Consider the following 26,060-nt stretch of genomic DNA (forward strand, 5'->3'; position numbering starts at 1 on the left):
GGACGAGACAGGGTGGTCTTGTGGTTTATGCAGATTCATGCTACCTGGGAGAATTGGATTTTTTCCCCTGTCTCTGCCACTCCAAAGTTTTCATAGGGTGGCCACTAATTGTGTGGTCCTTATTTTTTGAGTGACCAACATTCTGGGGCCAGTTTAGAAGAAATGCCCATAATGCCAACTAAATTAAAGGGAGCTGTACCTTAAATATATAAAGCACTATAAAAATGCTAAGTTGTGAAAAATCAAGCTCTGTGCATCTCAAAGTGAGCACCCAAAATTAGTTGTAATTTCTGACAATTTTGTCTTTAAACTCTGTGCCTTAGTACCCCACCCCATCTGTGGAATGGGAATAATATCTTCCTACCTCACAAGGATTTCTTGAGGGCAAATTCATTAATATTAGTGAAACATTCATAGTTAATGAGTGCCATGGAAAAGACCATGAGGAAATGAATAATTCTGTAGTGAGTACTAGGTTTGAATAGTGTGCAATAAAAATTGAACAAGGATAAAACAGAATTTTGTATAGCTTTCAGAGAACACCCTCTATCCTGTGCACTGAATGTTGTAGAGGTCCGGGGGGGGAGGAGGAAATAATATGATTATGTAATTAGAGACTATTATAATGCACAATGGGACAGAATTAAGGTTGAATGACCAACCTTAATTCTGGTACACCTCTACCCCGATATAACGCGGTCCTCGGGAGCCAAAAAATCTCACTACCTTATAGGTGAGACCACGTTATATTGGGTTCAGTCCGGTACGGCGTACGGGCAGAGCCGGTACGCCGGACTGGACCATCTTCCCTGGCTGTGATTTAAAGGGCCCGGTGCTCCAGCGGCTGCGGGGAGCCCCGGTCCCTTTAAATCACCGCCAGAGCTCTGACAGCCAGGCTCGGGCAGTGATTTAAAGGGACCGGGGCGCCACACGAATTTGGATATAACGCGGTAAAGCAACAGGGCTCGGGTGGCGCTTAAAAGGTCCGGTGCTCCTCGCTGCTTTACTGCATTATATCCGAATTCGTGTTATATCGGGTCGCATTCTATCGGGGTAGAGATGTACTTCCTACCTTTTTGAATGCTTGAGTTTGCAACCGTAACTTTCTTTCACTATAGATTTTTTTTTTAATATAAATCGTATACTATTTACACAATAATATGACTTTACAAAAAAAAGTAAAGTCAAAGCAAACTTTTAACTCATTGCCCCCTGAAATTTCCATTGAATTAGTAATCTCACTTGGACTGTAGTATGGTGATTATAACTCTGTCCCAAGTTTTTTTAGAAAGTCTAATAAAAATATAAAGAATCTCTAATATGCATTAAAATGTGTGTGTTTGTTAAATGCAAAATAAATATTTTTATAATTAGGTTGATTCTTTTACTAACCAGATTTGTTTTATTTTTCAGATAAATGATGATGATGATGATGATGGGCATAAAAGAAATCTTCCTCCACAGCTTATTCAGTGCTTTGCATGTCCATACTGCTTCCTCCTTTTCAGCATAAGAGATGAATGCCTGCAACATATGTCTGGAAAGAATCACTTCCTTCAGGTTTTTAAATTGAGTGGTATGTTGTAATTTGAATGTATCATCTTTTAGGTCCTTTTGATAATGCATCTATGACATGTGAGAGAATGTGTTTTCAGCTGTGAATTAAAGAAAAAACGTGTGTTTCTTTTAGGATGTCTGAAATTGGGGAAAAGATACACAAACTATGTAGATTTACCAGGTTATCTTCATTTGAGATTAATGTTTTGTTAATATGTTGTTATATTCTGACAGAGATTGTATAAAAAGGCGTTTTAGAATTCCATATTTCTGTGTGTCTCCCTGATTCCCATATCAAATTTGCTCCATTTTTCATATATATAAAAACTAGCAGACCTTCCAAAATAAGGCTGGGCTCTAAAAGTCAAGTTGGATTTTGTCCTAGTCACACACCACCCGTAACAAAGTTTAGCAGGCCATATCAGACCCTCAGTGATATCTGTGAAACTCCATTGTCTTAGGTAGACGTGCGTAGGTGTAAAGATTGGAACTTAGGCATGAGTTATGTTGATGCACAAGAAATTATTCGGTTGTCTATTCAATGTGAGCTGTGTTGGTTTCAGAGTTCTAAAACAAGGAACAAATAGTAAACACTTATTTTGTGACAAAAGTAAATGAATAAGATTCTGAATACACACATGGAGAGTTGACTAGTTGAATAAGAAGTAACCATATTAGTATAGTTATTTTTCATGGTAGAACTGCACTTTAAGGTTCATATGGTCATAAGGAATCCATTGTGATTTGGTACAGTCACCTGTTATATAATCTTACCACTCAACAATGAAGCTGTTGACTGACCCCCTCATATGTATTCTAAATCTAATGGGTCATTGGAAATTAATAGCCTGTTTGAGGCCCATGAGAGCTGCAGTTGTTTATCACCTCTGAAAATCACGCCACCCATCTTCAAATCTGTTTTTTTACTGTTCTTTAACTGCCATGAAAAGACCAATAATGTAAAAAGGAGACAATATCCTTCATCAGATACAATCCAACTTTAAACATTTCTATACATAAATGGTTAAATACTCAGCTTCCTTCTTTGAATTTATATATCTTTGTAGTTAATAATAGCAATATTGGCCTCCATGCCAGGCAGTTAATGCTTCTGGGCCTGGCCTCAGCTGCCAGGAAATGCTCTTCCCATTGGTTGTTACTACTTAAATATGTGAAAGGTGAACTGCAAGGGGAAAAACCATCGCCTTTGTTGCCTCTTTGATGTATAATGATGGCCACAAAGATTTTCATAAACTATTCCTACTCGTTTTATATTAGAAACTATTATTTTCATTCTGTATGCCAGCAACATGTTAGACTTTGTACACATACCCACCAATCCTCCTGCCTCATAACATTTAAAATCTAAGAAGGAAATACTATGAAAGATGGGAGAGATGGAGACAATCAAAACATGTAAAAGCTTGTTAAATGTATTATGGCGTATTTTTTTTCCCTACACATTATATACCTTTTTTATTTAAAATGCATTAATAAGAGCAGGAGGAGAGTTGATAAGGCCCTTGATGATAGCAGCAAGAAGCTTGAATTTGAAAAAGGTTGGAGAGGGAGCAAGTGGTAGAATTTAAATGGGACGAGGTGACATGGTCATAATGATTGGCAAGGAACGTATTGTTAATAGCTGTGTTCTACGAGATAAAATACTACATGTTGACTTTGAAATATGTGGCTTCATTTTATCCCATCTCATATTGCAGGTGAAACTGGGACACCACTTCCTTTATCTTTCCCATCTTATGCAAAGAAACTTCTTATCGCTTTATGTAAAGAGGTCCCATTCCAAGTGAAGTGCACATCCTGCCACCAGAAGTTACGTTCGCATATGGAGCTAACAGCTCACTTCAGGTTTGTGAGAGTCTATTGTCTATATACAATGAACTTGACTGCATAGATATGTATTGTTTCTCTGAGGTTTTTAAATACCTAGTAGCCCAGTACAGTAGTTAGGCATCAAACGCCTCACAAGTTCCACCTTTTTTCCTCATTTTCCCCAGATAATTGAATGGGGTGATGGTGGATTGTATTTCAGTCACTGCTAATGCCTGGGGTGAGGCAGGGAGCACCATAGGGCCATTGAAATGCTGTAAGTATTTGAGGTTGTGATTCTAATAGTTTTAGATCTGGAAAACACATACTCTATTTTCAAAATGGGTCAAAAGCTAAGTGGTGTTATGTATAATTTAAATTAAAATCATGCATCAGAGGGGTAGTCTGAATCTGTAAAAAGCAACAGAGGGTCCTGTGGCACCTTTAAGACTAACAGAATCATAAAATCATATATATAATGCCACAATCTTACTGGGTGCTTTACTGAGTAATACGTGTTCCCAGCCAGAGAGCATACACAAGATACAGGTAAAAGATGGGACAGTCTTTCAAGAAAGGAGAAGCAAAAGAGGGTTATTGGTGAGGGAGAAGTGGAAAAAAAGTGTTCCTGGAAAAGTGGGTTTTAAGGAGGGGACTTGTTTGACAGCAAATGAAAGGCTGTTCGAAGCACAGAGGGTGGCATAGCTGAAGTCATGAAAGAGAGCAAGGGAGCAGTGAGAGGATTTGAAAGAGCCTAAGGAACACATGGAGCAGGAGGAAAGGAGAACAGTATACCATTCTCAAGCCTATTGAGGCATTAAAAATGTATGAGATGCTTTTAAAGTACCCACTAGATGTAGAATATTCAGTGGGCACCTTTCTGTATGTACCACACCTACCACATTTCAATACTGATGTAATATAAATAGTAAATGATATCAATTTTTTAAAAGTCTGGGGGCATTTATCTGAATGAGCACTTAGTTTTCTATAATGGGTAGTGACTTTTACAAAAATAACTGGTAGGCATTGTACAGTTTGACAAGCTACTGGGCCTGTTAATATGCATTTTAAAAGGGCAAAATTTCTCTATGCAGTGTAGTTGTATCTATGCCATTTCCAGGATATTAGAGAGACTAGATGCGTGAGGTAATATCTTTTTATTGGACCAAATTCTGATGGTGATTGAGACAAGATTTTGAGCCACACAGAGCTCTTCTTCAGGTCCGGGAAAGATTTTCCCAGCGTCATCCTCAAAGGAAACCTGCACAACGCTTTCAAAAGATGAGTCTTGGAGCTTAAATTCATTACTTTGCTAGACACTAAAAATCATGGACTGAAGAAAGGCACTGGGTTTATGGCTTATGAACAATCTGTAACCAACCCCTACTTTTGTGCTATGACTGTAAAAATGTTAACAGGCCACTCTACCTTGAATGGTCCCTTAGAACAGTGGTTCTCAACCAGGTGTATGTGTACCCCTGGAGGTATGCAGAGGTCTTCCAGGGAGTATATCAACTCATCTAGATATTTGCCTACTTTAACAACAGGATACATAAAAAGCACTGGCAAAGTCAGTAAAAACTAAAATTTCATACAGACAATGAATTGTTTATACTGCTTTATATACTATATGCTGAAATATAAGTACAATATTTATATTCAAATTGATTTATAATTATTTGGTAAAATGAGAAAGTAAGCAATTTGTCAGTAATAGTGTGCTCTGACACTTTTGTATTTTTATATCTGATTTTGTAAGTCAGTAGTTTTTAAGTGAGGTGAAACTTAGGGGTATGCAAGACAAAACAGACTCCTGAAAGGGGTACAGTAGTCTGGAAAGGTTGAGAGCCACTGCCTTAGCATATGAGCTGACTGTGTATGCCAGTGGTTCCCAAACTTGTTCCACCGCTTGTGCAGGAAAAGCCCCTGGTGGGCCGGGCCGGTTTGTTTACCTGCTGCGGCCCCAGGTTTGGCCAGTGGCGGCTCCCAGTGGCCGCGGTTCGCTGCTCCAGGCCAGTGAGAGCTGCTGGAAGCGGCACGGGCCAAGGGACGTACTGGCCAACGCTTCCAGCAGCTCCCATTGGCCTGGAGCAGCGAGCTGCGGCCAGTGGGAGCCGCGGTCGGCCGAACCTGCGGACGCGGCAGGTAAACAAACTGGCCTGGCCCACCAGGGGCTTTCCCTGCACAAGCGGCGGAACAAGTTTGGGAACCACTGGTGTATGCTAAACAATCTGTTCCACCTTGCATTTTGCTGTGAAACTGGGAGTACCTTTCCCAGACCTGAAGAAGAGCTCTGTGTGGCTCGAAAGCTTCTCTCTCGCCAACATAAGTTGGTCCAATAAAAGATATTATCTCACCCACTCTCTAGTATTTCCTTACTAATTTATGTAGTTAGTGGTGGGAGATGTCTGTGGAGTATTTTAAAGGATCACTTTGTAGGTACATCTGTAAAGTTTGGAATATTTAAACCTGTGAATGTCATTTTTATATCCAATTTAGAACTCGTTGTCGTAATGCTGGTCCTGTATCACTGTCGGAAAAGAGCATCTCCCAGGTTGCAGAAATATTTAAAGCAAGAGGTCACTGTCAAAACTGTGACAAACTCTTTGTAGATGAAAGCCAGATCAACCAGCATAGCCATGCAACTCAACACAAAGTTAAAATTATTACCACAATGGAAGAATCCATCTTGATATTTTGCCATATTAATGAAAGAAATAAAAACCCATCTCAGTTGAGGCAGATTATAAATCAGTCAAGATCTTCACTCCTTAAGAGACCATTGACTTTGAGTGAGCCTGTCTGTGAAAATGAGTCTGCCATTTCAAAAAGGAAAAAAGATTTAGAAGAAAAAAATCAAGAGGCTGGAGTAAGCCTACATCAAGACAATACAGGCAAAATAAAAGCCTGGTTCTGTGAATGCCTTCTGAAGTTTTCTACTGAAGAGTCAGTTGAAAAGCATATTTTGTCAGCAAATAGAATCTGTCACAAGTGTGCTGTATGTGGGAAGCTTGCTGAAAACTCAAGCATCATCCGTCTGCATATGAGTCGGTTCCACGGAGGAGCACACTTAACTAACTTCATTTTCTGGTGCCGGGCATGCAATACAGACCTACTGAGAGAAGAGAACATTATGGCACATGTGACTGAATTTCATGGTGGACATTCTTACTATTATGAACAGGAAGCTCTAGAGAACGAACCTCTGGCATCCTCTTCTGACACACTGTGCAATATCTCCATTAAATGGAAAGAGCGTCTTCCTAGCCCTGTGGATCAGTCCCTTGAGAGAAGTCCTATTTTAGGAAAATGGCAATGCTGCATTTGTGAGGAAATGTTTGAGTCTGAAGACAGCGTTAAACAACATTGTATGTCTTTAGGAAGCCATCAGTTTCACAGGTATTGCTGTGGCTTGTGCAAAAAGCATTTTCACAAAGTGGAAACACTATACCGACACTGCCAAGGGCAGCACAGCCAAGAGATACAGGTTAAATATTTTTGTGGCCTTTGTGGTGATCTTTTTTTCGATGTTGAGGAAGAATTTCTAATCCACTATAAGGGTTTCCATAGCACAGATTACATGTTTGTGTCTGAAGAGTCAATAAAAAATAAAGACGACCTTACACTATTAGAAAAAGGTGACTTTCTAACCTGCGGCTGCCGGGAAGAGTACATGTCCAGAATAAACAGAAAGGAAGATCACCGGAATTGTCAGAAAACCCTACTGGAAAAAGGCAATCTGTGGTTTCGCTGCTGCTTCTGTTCAGCAACGGCACAAAATTTCACAGACTTGAATGACCATCTCAGCAAAAGTCACACCCCAAGGAAAAGCCATGAAGAGATGTATGTTGTGAGATGTGGTGCATGCAACAAAAATTTCCATGATATTGTGAGTGCCCATCAACACTATCATGATAAACACTGCTTCTTGCAAAAGCCTGATATAACACATTTTGGATCAGAATCAGAAAGCAAAGTCTTCAACTTTACAGCCAGTGGTGCTTGTGTGGACAAGAAGCCTGATAAACTAAAGTTTCCAGCAAATATAACTAAAGTTAAAAAAAAGTCAGAATCTCCTTCTCTAAAGAGAGAAGAAGATAGAAGGAAAGAAAGAAGTGAGAATAAAGCGTGTTCTGAAGAACCTGGTGAAGAAGGTATGTAGAAATTATGGCTTTAGTTCGTTTTTAATGCACAATAGGAAAAAATTACAGTTGTAATATGCTCGTATAGAAATTGTTCAACAGAACACGTCAATATACCATGCGCCTATATCCAGTCTGTACATATGAAATAATGAAAACTCAGTTATATGTTTAAAGTTGTAATTTTAGTGAGTTTCTTGTGCCAAATCCCAAGAACTAAAGTTGAACATTTTATTATTAAATGCTTTATAAAATCTGTTTCTTGTTTGTACCATGCAAATAATTTACCAAGACACTCTGGACCATGCTTACCATGGAATTCTGTACTGACCACAGGAATTAGCTGGAACTGGACAGCAGTCTTCAGATGCTGCTCTTCCTCTTTTTCTCCTCTCAATCACCCTTTCTATGAAGGGAGAAGACACTCCAGTAGTAGGTAAAGTCAAAGCTAGGGAAAATCACGTGGAAGCTGTGAGAACCACATAGCAAGAGGGGGTAGCTTTTGACTCCAAAATGTATGTCATTCAGGAAAAGCCTTCCTTCTACCCAACCTGAGTGTACATAAGCAGCCACTTATAACCTGCATTACTACTCTACCCTGCCTACTATTAAGTGGTGTTTTAAAATGAGCAAACAGCTGGTGTCCCTGTGGAAGATGCCCTTGGAGAGACTTGGGCCCAGAATCGCTCATTATCCGATAAAAAGGGACTTGGGAACACTTGGTAACACTTAAAAATTCCCTGTCATCATGAAAATACCAACAGTAAAGGGATCCAAACAGATTCCTATCAAAATCCTCCCTTTGGATAAGGCAAATGGTTGCAACGTGGAGTCCTCACAGGGAATAGAAGTCCTTGGAAGACCAGGGTGGGTAAAGAAAGGTCTCCTATGAGAATACAAAGTGTGTGTGTGTACGTATGTAAGAGAGATTTTTCTATTTTCTTCATACGTGTGTGTGTGTGTGTGTGTGTGTTTTCACTCACTCTCACACGCACATGCACTCACATACAGTGATGCTGGGTATCACAGCCTATTATTAAGGTTGTCTCATGCTTTCTATTATAAGACTGGTTTCATTTGCTTATAACTTTTGCCAGACTATAATCATTTTCACTGAAATTTTCTGTACAGGTTGTGTGCCTCAGGCTGAATTTTTCTGATAAATTATTCTGTAACTATTTCCGAGGATGAAGCTAGGGAAAAGTAGTTTGTGGCCATGTTAAAAAATTCTGGCAACCTTTTATTTAAAATGCCCCCATGTTTTTGAGCAGAGACTTGAAATGTAGCCAAGGGGTGGCCTTTTTGTCAGGACTGTGCCTTTTTCAGTCCCCAAGAAAATCTATCCAAATTTAGCCAATTTATAAGCCATTGCACGTGCTCAGTCGACACTTGATACTGGGTCAGAGCTAAAATCCCCAGAGATTATTTGCACTGAGCATGCTCCAGCACAGAGCTGAAGAGGGATGAGCAGGACTTTCCCTTAAAAAGCAGCATTTCCTGGCTGCTCCAGTCCATGATGAGTCCATGTCCTGGCACTTGAACTAAGAGCAGGAGACTCCCCTGCTGGATCCATGCAGCGTGGAGGAGGAAGTCACCTGACTCAAATGCAGAGAGGACAAGAGCTGGATCTGAGGATGATCTAGTAAATGAGACAAGAAGCCTCTGGGGGAGAGAAGACTGATACTGGGAGCCAGGGAGTGAAATATAGGGATGGAAGACCATGATTGGATGAAGAACAAGGGGAAATTTGGGACTGGCTGGGCAAGAAGGCTGGAACTAGGAACCAGTGGGGTGAGACACAAGCAAGATAGGTCTGATGAGGAGCCATAGTGTGGAGTGGTAGCTGGGACTGGCTGGGCTAAGAGATTGGAACAAGTACACAGTGGGAGTGGGGGACGCTGAAACTGGATGAAGAGTTTATGGAGGGAGACTGGGACTGGAAGCCAGTGGGGACAGTGAACACAGGTATGGCGGTGAGTCAGGGAAGAGAGAGATCAGATGAGAAGCCAGGATAGGTGACTTGGGACTGGCTGGGCAAGGAGAGAGGGAGGGGAACAAAAAGATCTGGATGGTGGTGGGGACTGGGTGTGGCGTGGCAAGGAGACTGGGATGCAGAGTCCAGATGCTGAAACTAGGATGGGATGGGCAGGAGACTGGGCCTGTGATGGGAAACCTGAGGAGTAACTAGGATTGGCTAGGTGAGGAGACTGGGTCTGAGACAAGCAGCCAGGGATGGGAAGAAACAGGACTGGGACAGGAACAAGTTGGAGGGGACTAGACAGAAAGAGGAATATGGGAAAGAGGTATAAGAGCTTAAGGGAAAGAGATATAAGAGTCTGTGCCCTCTGGAGCACACTCCCCTGCAGAGCCTGGCGTGGAATCCAAGATTCCAGAGTTTCTCCTTTCCTCAGCTTATCTAGCAAATATCAGTAAAACCTGTTGGCAAAGTCTGTGTCATCTCCCTCTAGTAGCTGATCCACATAGAGAATGAAAACCTACTACAGCTGTCAGTTATTCTGTTAACTTATGTGGCAGAAGTCTGTGCAGTGGATTTTAAGGTTCCAACCTGATGGCCCATGTGGGTGTCATGATGAAGCCACATGATGGAATTTGGTTTTGCAGGTTTTTAATTAGCTTTTTGTGGGTGATTTCCTATGTTAAAGAGCATTATTAAGGTTGCAAAGTTAGGCACTGAAACATTAGGAAATGCTAGAATAAAGGCTTGGTCCACACTGGGGCAGGGGATCGATCTAGGAAACGCAACTTCAGCTACGAGAATAGCGTAGCTGAAGTTGACGTTTCCTAGATCTAACTAAGTTTACTTACTGCGGGTCCACGCGGCGCAGGCAAGCTCCCCCGTCGACAGCGCTTCCTCCTCTCGGTGAGCAGGAGTTCCGCAGCCAAAGGGGGAGCGCTTCTGAGATCGATTTATCGCGTCCAGATGAGACGCAATAAATCGATCCCAGAAGATTGATCTCTACCCGCTGAATCAGGCGTGTAGTGTGGACCTAGCCTAAGGCTATTGTAATCTTTGTTGGGCCTGCTTGTATGTATTCATTATGATAAGGTTCTTTATTATATGATCACGCACTGTGCTTGACTTTCCAATCTTAATAATGATCCTTTAACATAGTTTTTTGTATGTAATAACTTAACACAGCTTACATTATTAACTGCATGGGTTTTTCTTTGCCCACTAAAATGCACATTCTGTAAATGCATGTTAGATATTTTGTTATAATATGACCAACACTCCCTGTTCATATGCCATGTCTTTGCTGATCATGGAGTTGGCCAGTTGTTAAAAATTAACTTTGTTTTAATGTGTTGTGTTGTAAATTCTAAAACTAAATTGAATGATCAACAGCTTCAATGTCTTGTAGAAAGTTTGATAGAGCATAAAAAGAGCATATTTTATGCTTTGTGAACACAGTTCCATCTTGAACTAATAGTTATTACATGCATGAACTATAGAGGCCTGAGTGTGGTTCTCTGCCTAGTAAATTTACAGATTACTAAAAGTTACCTCAAGTGGTTACAAAAAAATTGCTATGAAAATAATTACATTTGGTGATCATACTATATGTTATAGTTTTAAAAGTTATTGCTTAGAATTTCTTACAGAATTGCAAATTATGTGGATTTCTTTTGAAAGCACAAATGAGTTTGGAGATGTACAGGTTGAATAAAAACAGAGGTAAATTTTAAAATATATATTCTTATCCATTTGAAGACAGTGAACTGCCAGATTTTGACTATCTGCGCACCATGACTCACATCGTGCTGGTGGACTTAGACAACTGGGGAAGGTTTTTCATTCATCTGCCAGCCAACCTGAACCAAGGGACATTTGTCTGGGGCTTTCAAGGTAAAAATTATCTAAGAAAATAGCACGGAGGGCTTAACAGAAACCCATATAAATACACTAAAAGCATCCTAGAGTGATACCGGGCAAAGAACAGGATCCTTGTTGTAGTCCAAAGTGGACCTTCTATTGCATCAACATGGTGTTTACAAGGCAGCCACCTATAGAAAACTAAGATGATGGGTTCTAAAATACTAACACACAAACCCATTTAATAAAGAGCATTGCGACCTGTTAGCTAGAGAACTTCCTTAAGAGAAAACATAAATGTTAGCTAACCCTCTCATACTGGAAGTTTGACTTCTGTGTATGACTTAAATGTGTAGCTGAGAGCTGTGAAAGGAATGATAAAGAAAGTGGTTTGTGCGATCCCTCTGGGCCACTTTCACAATTCACACTTACCAATAAGGGATCTCTTGACTCACAGCATTGCGTACTTGTAACTTTGTAACTTATTTAAAAGATTAAAACTTTTCTTGTACGCAAGCTGGTGATTGTGAAAACTCCAGAATGTGTGGATTTATGTGAGACATAAACTAATATCCGATAGATACTCCAATTCTATTAGGCATATGTTGAAACAGACTGTACATATTATATAGTAAGTATAGTGAGATCCCTTATTTGAATAATGTATCTAATATATTAATATTTTCTTGTGGAAACCTCTGATAATGACCCTCAGATAAGTTGTGTTAAACGCTTTTTGTGTTGGGAGGCAGCCTTTGACACAAGATGTACCTATTTATACATATGGTAACTATATTCAAACTTTCTTCACTTCTGATCCTGAGAAGATAACTCTTACAAAAACTAACATTAGAGGCACCATACAGATACAGTTTACCCCATACATCAACCTCTTTTTAGAAATATAGAATGGTATTTAGTTTTATACAATGTTTAGTCAAGAAATAAGATGTTCCATTTTTCAAACCTATTCATTTGTTTTGTCATTTTCCTCTACTTGAACAGTTTGACTGCTGTTGCTTATGATGATGTGGTGACATGCATCTTTTATTCTTTGTTGTTTAGGAGGACACAGCAATTGGAAGCCTCCAGAACAGTGCAAAATCTTTAATTACCTTAATAAGATTGGATGTTTCTTCCTTCATCCACGCTGTGGTACCAGAAGAGAAGCAGCAGACTTTGCACTCTGCATGCATGTAAGTCATTGCTCTATCTATTTTTGTGGTTTGTGTTTTTGTTGGTGATAAGGTGCATGGGGATGGTATATTTGTGTACAGTAAAGTACATTATAAAACAGTCATGATGAAAATTGCCATAATAAAACTTCAGATGACAAGAACAGATAGTGGATCTGACCAGAGAAAAAGGGAAATGGTTTATAAATATAATGTTTATATATATATATAAACACAACTCCTTCTGCAGAGGAGTTTTCTGTTTCAAAAGGCTACCTGGTAACGGAACGTTTAGTTTAACGTCTCCCTCACCCCCACATAGGCTGGCCGTCTGGATGAGCACCTGCCCAAACAAATTCCTTTCACCATTCTCTCTGGAGACAAAAGCTTTCTAGAACTGGAGGACCAGTTTAAGAAGACTCAGCGGACGGCTCATATCCTAAACCCTCATGACATCGATGGAGATATGATGTGTGCCTTACTAAACAGCATTTCAGATACTACAAAAGGTAGTACATAAACAATTAGTAGAATCCAAACAATAAAAGAAAGACATCACTGCTGATAGCAATGGCTATACTGTTACCCGTAGTGTTTCTTTAGTTAGCGTCCTTATTTAATGAATTGATATACAGCATTTTTTACTAATATGATTCTTAACTGGGAGGCATGAACAATGAGGAAAGAAATAGTTCAACATATTCTAGAGATTGGAATTATGGACAGAAAATAAAATGAGATTCAACTTGGAAAAACACACACACTAATACATCTGGAGGGAAGTGGTCTGGATAACAGATGGACTGGTAACACTGCCTATTATTAAGGTTGCCCAATGCTTCCCATTATAAGACCCTGTTTTCAGTTGCATATTACTTTGCCAAACTTTAACCATTTGGGCTTACATTGTACATTCTGGGTGTAGGCTGCAGGCAGAAAACTTCTGGAATATTTCAGCTGAAACAATTCAGCTGTTTGCAAGAATAAAACTAGGGGGAAATATTTTACCTGTGTTTTAAAAAAAAAAAAAAAAAGTTCTTGAGATCTTTTCTTTGAAATGCTTTTGGCAGAGACTTTAAATTTGGCCGGGGAGTGGATGTTGTGGTTAGGAATGTGCCGTTAGCTGTCCATGTGAAAATCCACCCAAATTTGGCCAAGTTATAAGCCTTTGAAAAAATCTCAGTTGGCACATGGTCAGTAGACTTTTATCACCTACAGGTTCCAAAGATTCACTTGGTCCTCTCACAGCGCTAGTGCTGAACTGAATGCACATGCAGCGTTCCCACTGAGGGATTAGGAATGCTTTCTCTAGTCCAGGGCTATGAAGGCTCAGAAGGACTTTAACTGTAATTGCTACTCTTCGCTCCTCTGGGTCAGGGTGGGGACTGGGGCACTGGAAATGACAGAGCCTTTCTCTCCTTTGCTCTGTGACCTCCTGTTATCATTCATGGAACAGGAATCTATCCGATTTGAATGCAGAGGGGACAAATGTGGACCAATGTGAAGGCGTAGAAGATTGGGACAAGGAGCCTTGTGAGACATGGATTAGAAGGGAGGAGAGAAACTGGGAGGTTGGAGCGGGAACCTGGTACTGGTTGGTGAGGGGAGTCAGGGACTCATTGAGCGTTTTAAACTGGGACTAGGAGCCTGTGGGCAGGGGGGATCTGTCGCCCAGGGGTTCTCAAACTGGGGGTCGGGACCCCTCAGGGGGTCGCAAGGTTATTACATGGGGGGGGCCGCGAGCTGTCAGCCTCCACCCCAAACCCCTCTTTACCTCCAGCATTTATATTGTATTAAAAAGTGTTTTTAATGTATAAGGGGGGTCGCACTCAGAGGCTTGCTATGTGAAAGGGGTCACCAGTACAAAGTCTGAGAACCCCTGCTGTAGCCAGTTGTCTGTGGAGGAGGAAATACAGAGATCAGACAAAGAGCTGGCAAGAGGTGGGTAACTGGGACTCACTGATCAAAGACTGGGGAAAGGAGCCAGGGAGGGGTGAGGTGGAAGACTGAGATTGGATGAGGAGTCAAAGGAGTGAGGCTGGGGTGGGGAGGAGACTGATAGGACATGCTTGTGCAACTTCAGTTGGAGAATAGATCTGGGGTGTTTTGTTTTAATGGACCTACCTTACCAAGCAATCCAGATTGTTGTATATGAATGCCCTGCCACAACTCCACTAATCTTTGTCTTACTGAAATTTTATCAGCAGTGATTTTATATTTACTTCCAGATCATTAATGAAAATGTGGCATAGCACTGGGTCTAACGCAGATCCCGGTGCAGCTAGCAGGAGGGTTCTCTGCCAATTGAAGTCACTAAGACACAGGATTTGGGGACTTCATCAGCAGAGTCAAGGAAAGGGTAGGAACGGTTTTGTGGCCTGCAGCATGCAGGGGGTCAGACCAGATGATCATAATGGTCCCTTCTGACCTTAAAGTCTATGAGTCTATGAAACAGCCACATTCAGTGATGATTCCCCATTGACTTTTTTGAGCTGTGTCAGTTATCCAATTCCTAATCCATTTAATGTGTGCTTTGTTGCTATTGTATATTGTTAACTTAATCAGAATGTCTTAAAAAAGTCTAAATTTATTCCATCTACACTGTAACCTTGATCGACCAAACTTGTAATCTCATCAAAGAATGAAATTGGGTTTGTTTGGCAAGATCAATTTTTTTTTCCGTAAAATAATGTTGACTGGCATTAATTACATTCCTCTCCATTAATTCTTTATTAATCAAATCCAGTATCGGCTTTTTCATTATTTTGCTCAGGATTGATGTGAGGTTAGCCCACCTACTTACAAGAGTCATCCCAACTTGCCCTTTTTGAACATTGACACATTTGAACATTCCAGCATTCTGGAATTCCTCTAGTATTCCAAGATGTATTAAAAATTAACATCAGTAAATCAGAGATCTCCTCAGCCATCTCTTCTGACTCTTGGGTACAAGCTATCAGTACCTGCTTATTTTAAAATGTTTACCTCTAATAGATGTTGTCTAATGGACTAGAAAGTACTTCATCCTCATGTAATACAGGTACATCATCCTGCTTCTTTTCAACTACAAAACAGAAATATTTATCGAACATTTCTGCGTCTTCTCATCATTATTAATGATTTTATTGTCTTCCTCTAATAATGGTTCTATACCATTGCTATGATTTCTTTTGTTCATAGCAATGTACTTTTAAAAACAGCTTATTGGCCTTAGCCCTGCAAGCCAGAGATATTTGCCCTGACGTCTTGAGCTTCCTTTCTGAATATTTTTGCAGTTCAAAACAGTTGATATAAATGAGAAGTTATCTTCCCTTTTTTTCCATTTGTTATTAAATATTCCTTTATTTCTAATTGCTGCCTTCACTTTGCTACTGAACCAGGATGGGCTTTTAGCCAAAGTTGTTCTCTTGGTTGTGGAATTTTGGCTCTTTGACCCTCTAATAAACTCTCCTTAGATAATTCCATTTTCATTCAGAGTTTTCTGTCTAAGTTTTTCCTCCCAGTTAAAACAAGGTAGCAATAAACACCAACAAGAAAACCCTCTCATGCTGTAACAATGTCTAGTTGGTGCAGGAGGATTCCTATTAATCAGCTATGTCTGTCAGTCTACAGAGACATCTGGTGGCTGAACTGGGGTATTGCTGAAGTAATGAGGTTTTTGTGTGTGTGTGATGTTTTGAGAAGAAACAGCCGTGGACTCACGAATACATTTGTCCCACACCTCCTTTCTCCGAGGCCCCATATTTCAATACCCAGTGACATTGCTTCCCCTTGGAACAGCCACAGCGGGTAGGGTTGTATCACAGGAGATAAACATTTTGAGGAGAGGTGCATCAATGGGGACGGTGGCTAAAAAGGAGAGAACAAATGTGGTGCCAACTTACTTTTTCATTTGTCTTTATAATTAACTTTTTGGCACTAATAGTAGGGATTTCCAACAATGCTTAGCAACAGAAAGTCTTGCTAACTAACTTCAGAACATCCAGTTTAATCAAGTCAAACACCTACAGTTTTCTAGAAAACCTTCTTGTGACTTATAATTTCTCTTTCAAACATGAAAAAAATCTTTTAATAACTGAGCTGGGTTATTAAGACACTACTACAAAAATATTCTCATTCCGTTCCTTTGATTGTGTATTAAACAATTTGCATAATTATAGAGGAGTAACACAACTAAGAATAATAGTCTCAATGTGTGTTGTAATTCTATAACCCTGTTATAAACTTGTTCAAATAATTGAACCCACAAGGAATATTACGCATCCAAAGTAACTTGAGTATTTTTCATACAGTAATGTCTTTGTTGTCCTGCTCAAGTGTAGCTGTTTAAAGTGTTTATTGATGTGAGTAATAGAGTTCTACCTTCCTAAGTTTGGGCTGTTTGTATTTTTTAATGATCTTGTTTTTCATCAGCCTGGGTTAGCAACTGCCAAAGCAGATTTTCCTTGAAGGGCAGGGAGTTGAGGGAAACAAAGGATGTGTTGGCTCATGAAAACGCTTAAATACTAAAGAAGGCAATTAAAAGACTGAAGGCCTTTGTCCTTCAGATAGCTCTGCAGCTTCATCTCCTGCATTTCGAAACCTAGAAAATGCTGTGGGGAGTTTGAAAACTGTTGTCAAAAAAATATACTGTAATTGTCTTGAAATAACGAGTTAAATATAGGGAATTAGTTAAATATTTTCAAAAGGTTTAATGACGTTGGGAGAGGGTGCTCTCCCTTTAGAGGTCTGAACTATCCCTGTTTAAATACCTTTTCTCTAAAGGTTGAGTGATGTGTAATCAATCCACACTTCTGGATTCATGTCCATCATATGACTTTTTTTATTATTTGTTAAAAATAACTCATGTTGTGCGGTAATGTCCATTGCACTCACGGGGCAAGATATATTCCCTGCTTCAGAGAACACAATCTGTTTAAACATTTCTAGCATGTAGATGCTGTGTACATAAATTAGGAAACACTGGTTTAGATACAAAAGTGTAAAAAAACAAAAACTCTTCCCCCCCAATCCCTCCCCCCAAAAAACTTCTCCCCTTCCTTATCTTATAACGCTTCCTAAGTTAAGTAAGTCTCAATAACTCTTCTAGGAGGAAGGGCTGCTTCACCTACGTTATCGATGGAAGGCCTGTTAGGGAAAGCTGGAATGTCATTGCTGCGGTAATGTTATCCAGGCTGCTAAAGGGTTACAGCTGCTCAGTGCTTCTATTCTTGGGAGCTCTGGTGTTATCAGCACTAGCAGATAGTGCATGCTGCTAATTCAGCAGACCTCAGTGTTACTCGTAAAGGAAGACCATAGGCATAGTCTGGTGACAGAGGCACTTGGACAGGTTTATTGCCAACACACGCAGTCCCAGCATCACATAGAAGCTACAAGTACACTAACACATGAGTGCCCATGGCAAGGAGGAGCTAAGCAGTGGGAATTTCTGCTGTCCCCTCGGCCTTACAAAAAGTTAAGGCGAGGTACCCTGACATTTATAGATTGAGACAAACAACTTATGTACTGTACTACCTTAGGTGTACTTACTTAGGTACTGTACTACCTTCATGACATCTGCTTTTTACCTCGCCTTGTACCTTGCTCCAGATATCTCGGGCAAAACATCCTTATTCATCACTTCTGTCAAACCCTCTTATCTTCTGTTAGGTCAGGATATAAGAATCTGCTTTAATACATGGCCTGATTTTGGTTCACAGCATGGCCTGACTTTGACTATGGTTCAGGCCTCAGGTCTTGCACCAGGTCTCGTGCTCCATGCGCTCTCTCTCTCTCTCCCTCTCTACCTGTCCTAGGTAAAAAGACATGTATTGCCATGTGAAGGCAACTAGATTGATGCTCATCCTCATCTTTAGGATTCCAGCCTTTTTGATTAATCCAGTTTTCATGTCCCTGTTGATCTCAGCTGCTTGTAGTGGGATTTCTAGAGAATGAAACCATTTCTGAGATATCTTGACTCTTGCCCATGAGAAAACAGGATGCTCAATGGACCTGGAGGTTGATAGAGAACAAGTGTAGCACATGAATGCTGATGTGATATTTGTCAGTCTTCTCTGCTTAGTTCTACACACAGCAGCTTGCCTTCTAAGTGAAGTTGCTGCATGATCTTCTGTAAAATAGGAGTTCATGGCAACAGCAGGTGCTCAGGTCTGGGATTGTAAAACGGCAGTAAGCGTTGTGTAGAAGCCAGCTATACAGAAAAAATTCTCTGGTCAGACTCTGAGGACAGATGATGTCTCTTAGTTGTGGTGTCAGAGCAGTAGCAGGCAATCAGACAAACTTTCTGTGCTGCATTTATTCCAGTTAAGGGTAAATTTTCTCCCATTGGTAGTCCAGTCTGTCACCTGCCTTCATTTGTGTTAAATAATTGGGGGTGAGGGGGTTTGCAAGAGAAGGGTATTACTGCTGCTATTATTTTTATTATTATTATTTGTATTACCATAGTATGTAGGAGCCCTAGTCATGGACCAGTACCCTGTTTTGCTTGGCACTACGCAGACACAGAACAAAGACAGCCCTTGCCCTAAAGAGCTTTCAATCTATGAATAAGATGAGGCAACAGATGGATACAGACAGATGGGGGGAGTACAAGGGCATGTCTACACTACAAAATTATGTTGACCTAAGTTAGGTCAGCATACAGCCACTGCAGTACTTAAGTTGCTTTTGCACATCCATGCTCTGCTCTTTATGGTGCGCCAGGAGCATTTGTACCAATTGTACTGTCAGCGTGGGGCACTGAGGTATGACTTCTGAAAGCTAGTAACAGTTGATGTAAGCAATGCAGCGTTTACACTGCTGCTGCATCAACCTAACTACATCAACATTGACTCTACACCTCTTGTGGAGGTGGAGTTAAGTCAGTGTAGTGGGGCAAGTTACATCTGTGGGAGCGAAATTTTAGTGTAGACACGTAGGTGGGTCGAGGTAAGCTGCCTTGCGACAACCTAACTCTATAGTGTAGACCAGGCCCAAGGAACAAGAAGACATTATTTGTCAGCGTGATAGACTGTGATCTCTGCACACTAGCAGCTGTGACAAAGTTCCTCCTCTATCTTGGTAGGTCCTGCACTTATTGGCGGATTTTCTTGCCTCAGAGATTCACCATGTGGGTTGGGGAACAGTCCAGAGACCTTCCCCTCTGGAAGATCCCACAGTCCAGGTCAATTGGGAGGTTTGGGGGGAACCCAAGCCCGCCCTCTACTCCAGGTTCCAGCCCAGGGCCCTGTGGACTGCAGCTGTCTATAGTGCCTCCTGTAACAGCTGCATGACAGCTACAACTCCCTGGGCTACTTCCCCATGGCCTCCTCCAAACACCTTCCTTATTCTCACCACAGGACTTTCCTCCGGGTGTCTGATAACGCTTGTACTCCTCAGTCCTCCAGCAGCACACCCTCTCACTCTCAGCTCCTTGCGCCTCTTGCTCCCCGCTCCTCACACTCACACCACAAACTGAAGTGAGCTCCTTTTAAAACCCAGGTGCCCTGATCAGCCTGCTTTAATTGATTCTAGAAGCTTCTTCTTAATTGGCTCCAGGTGTTGTAATTAGCCTGCCTGCCTTAATTGGTTCTAGCAGGTTCCTGATTACTCTAGTGCAGCCCCTGCTCTGGTCACTCAGGGAACAGAAAACTACTCATCCAGTGACCAGTATATTTGCCCTCTACCAGACTCCTGTACCCCACTGGTCTGGGTCTGTCACACAGCCTAACCGCTGACAAGTTTTTGTAGAACAATAATGAGGTTGTTTTATGGGGTCTCTTCCCAAATGTCAGGGATAGCAAGGAAAAAGCATAAAGGTGTTTTGTTTGAAAATTTATCAAGTGAGCAGTAGAGGCTGGCATCATGGGCCAACTGAAGGCAGGAGTCAACATTTTGTTACTGCATTGAGAAAGAATATGTAGGGTGGGGATAGGTTGTGATGAAAGCCTTGAAAGCTAAGACACATTTAGGTCTTCTGATTAGTTTTTAATAAATAAACCCAGATAAAACACCCCAGTACAAAAAATAAATTGGTGTTTATACAATACATACTAGGAAAACACTGAAAATGGTTACTTGTATCTAAGGACTTGTCTGCACAGAGCAGTGGTGCGGATTGCAGGGATAATTGCTAAAGTGCACTAATGTGTTCATTAATTGATCCATGTAGACTCTGCCGGTGCGCTCTAAAGGTTCCCTAATGTGCTACTTTAAAGTGCACTAAGTTTGAAACAGTATATACTATGAGTAATGTATGAAATATACATTATTCATTACGGTATATACAAAGAGAGCCCCCCCAAAACTCAATATTTGGATACTACATAAAACTCAAAAATTGCTAAAAATAACCCTCCCAAAAGGAAATTAATAAACCCCCCCAAAACAGAAGCCGGCATTAATTTGCGATAAGGAAGGGGGAGCTCGTTGGAGGGATGTGAAGAAAGGAGTGACATGGTCAAAGCAATAGAATAGGAGATTGATCTTCGCAGCAGCATTCTGAATGAATATGAGCGGCTCAAGACTGCATTTGTTAAGGCCAGAGAAAAGGATGTTACATTACATTAATTGAGATTATGAGCATCTACATGAAAGCTTTAAATGGGTGGTTCCATAGGAAAGGCTGTATCTTAGAGATGTTGTACAGAAAGCACCTGCAAGATTTAGACATAGCCTGGCTGTGAAGACCTAAAGGTTTGAGTCAAAAATGATACTTTGGTTACAGGCCAGAGTGACAGACCCGATAGTAGTGGTCCCACAGAAAAGAGATGGTTGGGGAAGGATTCAAGGGAAAGATTGAACACTGTTGCACTTGAGCTGACAAGTAGACATTCACAAAAAAATTCAAAGGGAAAGACAGCTGAGATTTTAATTTGGACAGAGGGAGACGGGACTGGAGAAGAGAGGTACATCTGCAGGTAGTCAGCATAGAGATGGTAGTTTGGATTTGTGAGTAGAGGTTAGAGAGAGATAATTGTAGAGGGAGAGGAGAAGGGGAGCAAGCATAGAGAGCCCTGTGAAGCCCCCATAGAAAGTTGAAGGGGGGTGTGGAGAATCCACTGAAGGAGCAATTAAAGAGGAGAACTAGGAGAGGACAGCATCACAGAAGTGAAGGAAGGACAAGATTCCAATAAAAGGAACATGATCAAGGAGAAGGCAGATGGGGAGGTAGTCAAAGAGGCAAGTGGGGTCAAGTGTTGGGTTTTTAAGATGGAAGAGGTTAAAGCATGCTTGTATTGTGAGGGGAAAGATCCAAAGGAAAGCAAGAGATTAAGGAGAAGAATAAGGGAGGGGATGATGGGATGGGGTCATTGGAAAAGTAGGGAGGGATTAGAGGAGGAGAGCAGATGAGAAACTTATGAATATGTGACAGGAGAAGGAAAGAGTTGTAGGAGAGAATAGGGGAAGGAAAGGCAAGCTAAGGTGATGGGAAAGGTTACATTTGAAGAAATTGGTGTGAGAGCCTGTGCAGAGAGAGAAGTAGTCAAAGGTTTGTGGAGTGAGTCAAGGTGGTAAAAAGGCAGCTGGGATTGCAGGCATGGGCTTCAATTGGAGAAGTAGAGGTTTTCGTTAAGAAGATGGTAGAATTGAAGGAAAAGAAAACAATTTTGTAGTGGAGGAGGTTAGCCTGGTCATGGGATTTTCACCAGAGTTAATTTTCAGCATGAGGCAGGACTGAAGGAAGCGCGTGTTGGGGGTGAGCCAGGACTGGGATTTGGCAAGGAGGACTTTGCAATGGGAGAGAAGGGCAAAAGAGTCAAGGATGGAGGAGAGTGAAGCATGGAGAGAATCATATCAGTGGAAGAGAGGGTAGGGAGGAGATGTGCTGAAAGCAGAGAAGTCATCAATGCTGATGGACTGGTAGGTCGTGGAAAGGCCAAGGTTTTGGGTGGGAGGTGCTGCTGGGTGATGCTAAAAAAGACTAGCTGATGGTGGGAACTACAAAGGGGTAACGGTAACTAGGAAGGGGATGTGGAGCCAGTGGGGGAGTGGTATGGATGTTCTAATACAGAAGAAGGGTGTGGTGAGAGCCATGGGTGTGTGGTAGATGGACAAGATTAAAAAAACACTGCAGTGGGGGTTACGAATGGCAGATGGTGCTGGTGTACTAACATGTCAGTGCTCTGGTATCTCAGCTAGACTACATTCTCCACCAGGGAGTTCTGAAATCTGAGTAGTCAAGGATGAACTAACCTGTTTGATTCCTCCTTCAGACAGCAGGGTGGGAACATCTCGATTTCTGAGCTCCCTACTTATCTAGAAGCTACCTTCCTGTTCTCTACAACTTCCTGTTGTCCTCCACATCTGCCTTCCTCCAGCAAGAACTTGGCAGCACGTGAGGGGATACGAAGTGGGGGAGATGAGCAGCAGTGTCACTCAGAGGGAGTAGATACAGTACAGTGAAGTGAATTGATAGATGTAATTTACTTGACAGAGTGCAATGGAGAGGATTGAGGGCCTTAATGTAAGGCCTACCCAGCCAAGGAAGCATGTGATGTCTCCTTGGCTGTGCATCCCCAGTGGTGTGGGGAGCAGCAGAGTTTGCTAAGCGTATCTCTCTTTGAGATCAGTTTTGATTGATAAAGGTAATTAGTGTTGACATACATAGACTTCTGTAAGGCATTGGATTTGGTACTTCACAACATTTTGATTAAACAAAACTGAAATATAAAATTAGCATGGCGCACACTAAATGGATTAAAAAGTGGCTTATTGATAGGTCTCAAAATATAATTGTAAATGGGATCATCATACAGTAGTTCTGTTTCCAGTGGGTTCCCACATAGCTTGGCATTATGCTATTTTACATTGTTATCAGTAAACTGAAAGAAAACACAAAATCAATCACTGATAAAGTTTGCAGATAACACAAAAATTGGGGGAGTGGTAAATAATGAAGAGAATCACTGATTCAAAGCAATCTGGATTGCTTGGTAAACTTGGTGCAAGCAAACAATATGTGTTTCAATACAGCTAAATGTAAATGTATACATCTAGGAACAAAGAACATACGCCATATTTACAGGAGGGGGGACTCTATCCTGGAAAGCAGGGACTTTGAAAAAGATTTGGGGGTTGTGGTGAATAATCAGCTAAACATGAGTTCCCAGTGCGACGCTGTGGCCAAAAGAGCTAATGCGATCCTGGAATACATAGACGGGAATCTTGAGTAAGAGAAGAGAAGTTATTTTACCTGTTTTTGTCACTGGTATGACTGCTGCTGGAGTATTGTGTCCGGTTTTGGTACCTACAATTCAAAAAGGATGTTGGTGAATTGGAGGGGGCTCAGAGAAGAGCCACAAGAATGATTGAATGATTAGAAAACATGCCTTACAGTGATAGACTCAAAGAACGCAATATGTTTAGCTTGACAAAGGGAAGGTTAAAGGGTGACTTGATTACACTCTACAACTGTGGTTCCCAAACTTTAACAACCTGTGAACCCCTTTCACTAAAATGTCAAGTCTGGCGAACCCCCTCCTAAAAATGAATATTTCCAGGGATTTTCTCCTTTATCTGAGTATAAATTATAAAAGCAGTGATCTTGGAAATATAAAATTTTGTTTTTATGACATGCTTACTACACACTATTTCTTATTAATTATTATTTATCATTACAGTATTTTTATTACATTATGAAAACAGCAACAGTCTCCCAAGATCTCACTTTCGTAGCTTGTATCACTTTGAAAAAGCCTGTTGTAAGACAAGGCTCCTATGTTTCATCAAGGAGTATCAGATGTGAAACAGCATGAAGGTATTTAAGAAGCCAACTCAAAGAGTTCCTCCTACACAAGCGTTCAGGTCTTGAGCAGTCCAGGCAAACAACGCACGTTACAACAAAGCTTAAACTTGTTCTTCATCATAATTTAAAAAACAACACTAGCTGCCTATTTAATTTAAAAAACAGCAAAAGATATCCACCTCCCTTTCCATTTCTTATAAGGAGGCTTGAAGTTTAAATGTCCTCAGTGTGATAGAAATGCTTGCTTTGATCTGCTTAGCTCTTGGAAGTCCAGGGACTCCGGGATGCTGGCCCTGTGCTGCCCAGCGTCCCTAAGGAGAGCTCTATCTGCCATTAGGAAATTTTTTCCCTGAGAACCCCCTGTAACATTTTGTGAACCCCCAGGGGTTCACAAACCCCAATTTGGGAACCACTGTTCTACAAGTACCAACATAGGGAACAAATATTTAATAATGGGCTCTTCAATCTAGCAGAGAAAGGTATAACATGATCCAATGGCTGGAAGCTGAAGCTAGACAAATTCAGACTGGAAATAAGGCATACATTTTTAACAGTGAAAGTAATTAACCATTGAACAATTTACCAAGGGTCGTGGTAGATTCTCCATCACTGACAATTTTTAAACCAAGATTTTCTAAAAGGTAAGCTCTGGGAATCATTTTGGGGAAGTTTTCTGGCCTACGTTATACAGGAGGTCAGACTAGATCATCAGAACAGTCCCTTTGAACTTTGGCATGTGCATATTTAAAATAAGACAAACACAGGATGTTCCTGAATTTCTCAAGTTAAACTTCCTCATCAGCAAGGTATCATTTGCCCATCAGCTTGTGAGGAAGAAAATAGTAATGGCACTACAGTGTATTTATCAAGGCATGAGATGGATTCTTTATTGTTAGAAGCCTTTATATCAAGATAGAGGCCTAGTTCAGTTGCAAATTACTGGGCTCAGTGCAGGCAATAGTGAATGAAATATGGCCTGTATTATACCAGGAAGTCAGAATGGTTCCTTCTGGCCTTAAAATCTTGGAATCCATGGAACTAACTGTCATTTCCTTTTCTCTGACAAGTGATGAGCTCTATTCTGCAATTTTGTCTTGTGCCCCATGGAAGGCTTTTTTTCTTTTCTTTTCATACTTAGTAGTTATTTCCTACCTACTGCTATTCTTTGATGTCTTTCTAATACAAAGAACTCTCCATTCCTTCTGTTCATGGGATAAACTCATTCAGTCTGTCTCAGGATTTTCTCTGTGACGACCTTTCAGAATCTGCACTTTCCCATGCCTGTTCTTTACCAGATACCTGACTCAACAGCTTTAACCCCTGCATTAGCTATGCTTGGAAAAAGCCCTTTGCAATTTATTTGCACCAGGAAAAACACAATTTGAGGTCAGTGCCAGGATATCCCTGAGAGCCACCAGTTCCTGGGCAAAGCACCTTAGATGTGTCCTGGCCTCCTCAGAAGCTGACTATAGGCATCGTAGATTTGAAAGGATCAAATGGCTGCCCTGCTGGGAGGTGGAATCCTGCACCAGAACAGTCTACTTCCATGCAGTTCAGCACCATAGTGCTGGTTAGATGTCTTGCAACTTCAGATAATCAGAGATCATGTCAGAGATGCTTCAAGGAATCTCTGGGAATGACAGAGTTTAACATGTCCCATGTCACATTTGACTCTGATTTGGAGATTAGGTTGGGTTTCTTCCACTAAACTGGAGATCACCTCGCACATCTTGACTGTCCTCAACCTGTGCCAGTTTTAGAGCTTTGCAGACACCATTGACGTGTCATAGTCAATG

At 41.0% G+C, this 26,060-nt stretch overlaps 1 protein-coding gene across 11 annotated transcripts in view; it reads left to right on the forward strand.

Moving 5' to 3' along the window:
• ZNF451 (zinc finger protein 451) overlaps window positions 1-26,060 on the forward strand; it is an 86,815-nt gene that overhangs the window by 47,346 nt on the left and 13,409 nt on the right. For 6 of the 11 annotated variants that reach the window (XR_010599480.1, XM_065587892.1, XM_065587896.1 and 3 more), the window contains 6 exons: window positions 1,414-1,576; window positions 3,276-3,423; window positions 5,887-7,541; window positions 11,263-11,397; window positions 12,430-12,560; window positions 12,862-13,048. Coding sequence is in view for 10 of the 11 variants with exons in the window: in XM_065587892.1 (XP_065443964.1) it covers window positions 1,414-1,576; window positions 3,276-3,423; window positions 5,887-7,541; window positions 11,263-11,397; window positions 12,430-12,560; window positions 12,862-13,048 (2,419 nt within the window). In the remaining variant the exon portion in view is untranslated. Of the gene's footprint in view, window positions 1-1,413; window positions 1,577-3,275; window positions 3,424-5,886; window positions 7,542-11,262; window positions 11,398-12,429; window positions 12,561-12,861; window positions 13,049-24,139; window positions 24,397-26,060 lie in introns of those variants that run through there. The other 5 variants (XM_065587899.1, XM_065587897.1, XM_065587898.1 and 2 more) reach the window with 2 other exon arrangements.

The sequence above is a fragment of the Chrysemys picta genome, chromosome 3, assembly GCF_011386835.1.
Source record: "Chrysemys picta bellii isolate R12L10 chromosome 3, ASM1138683v2, whole genome shotgun sequence".
NCBI classification, from domain to species: Eukaryota; Metazoa; Chordata; order Testudines; family Emydidae; genus Chrysemys; species Chrysemys picta.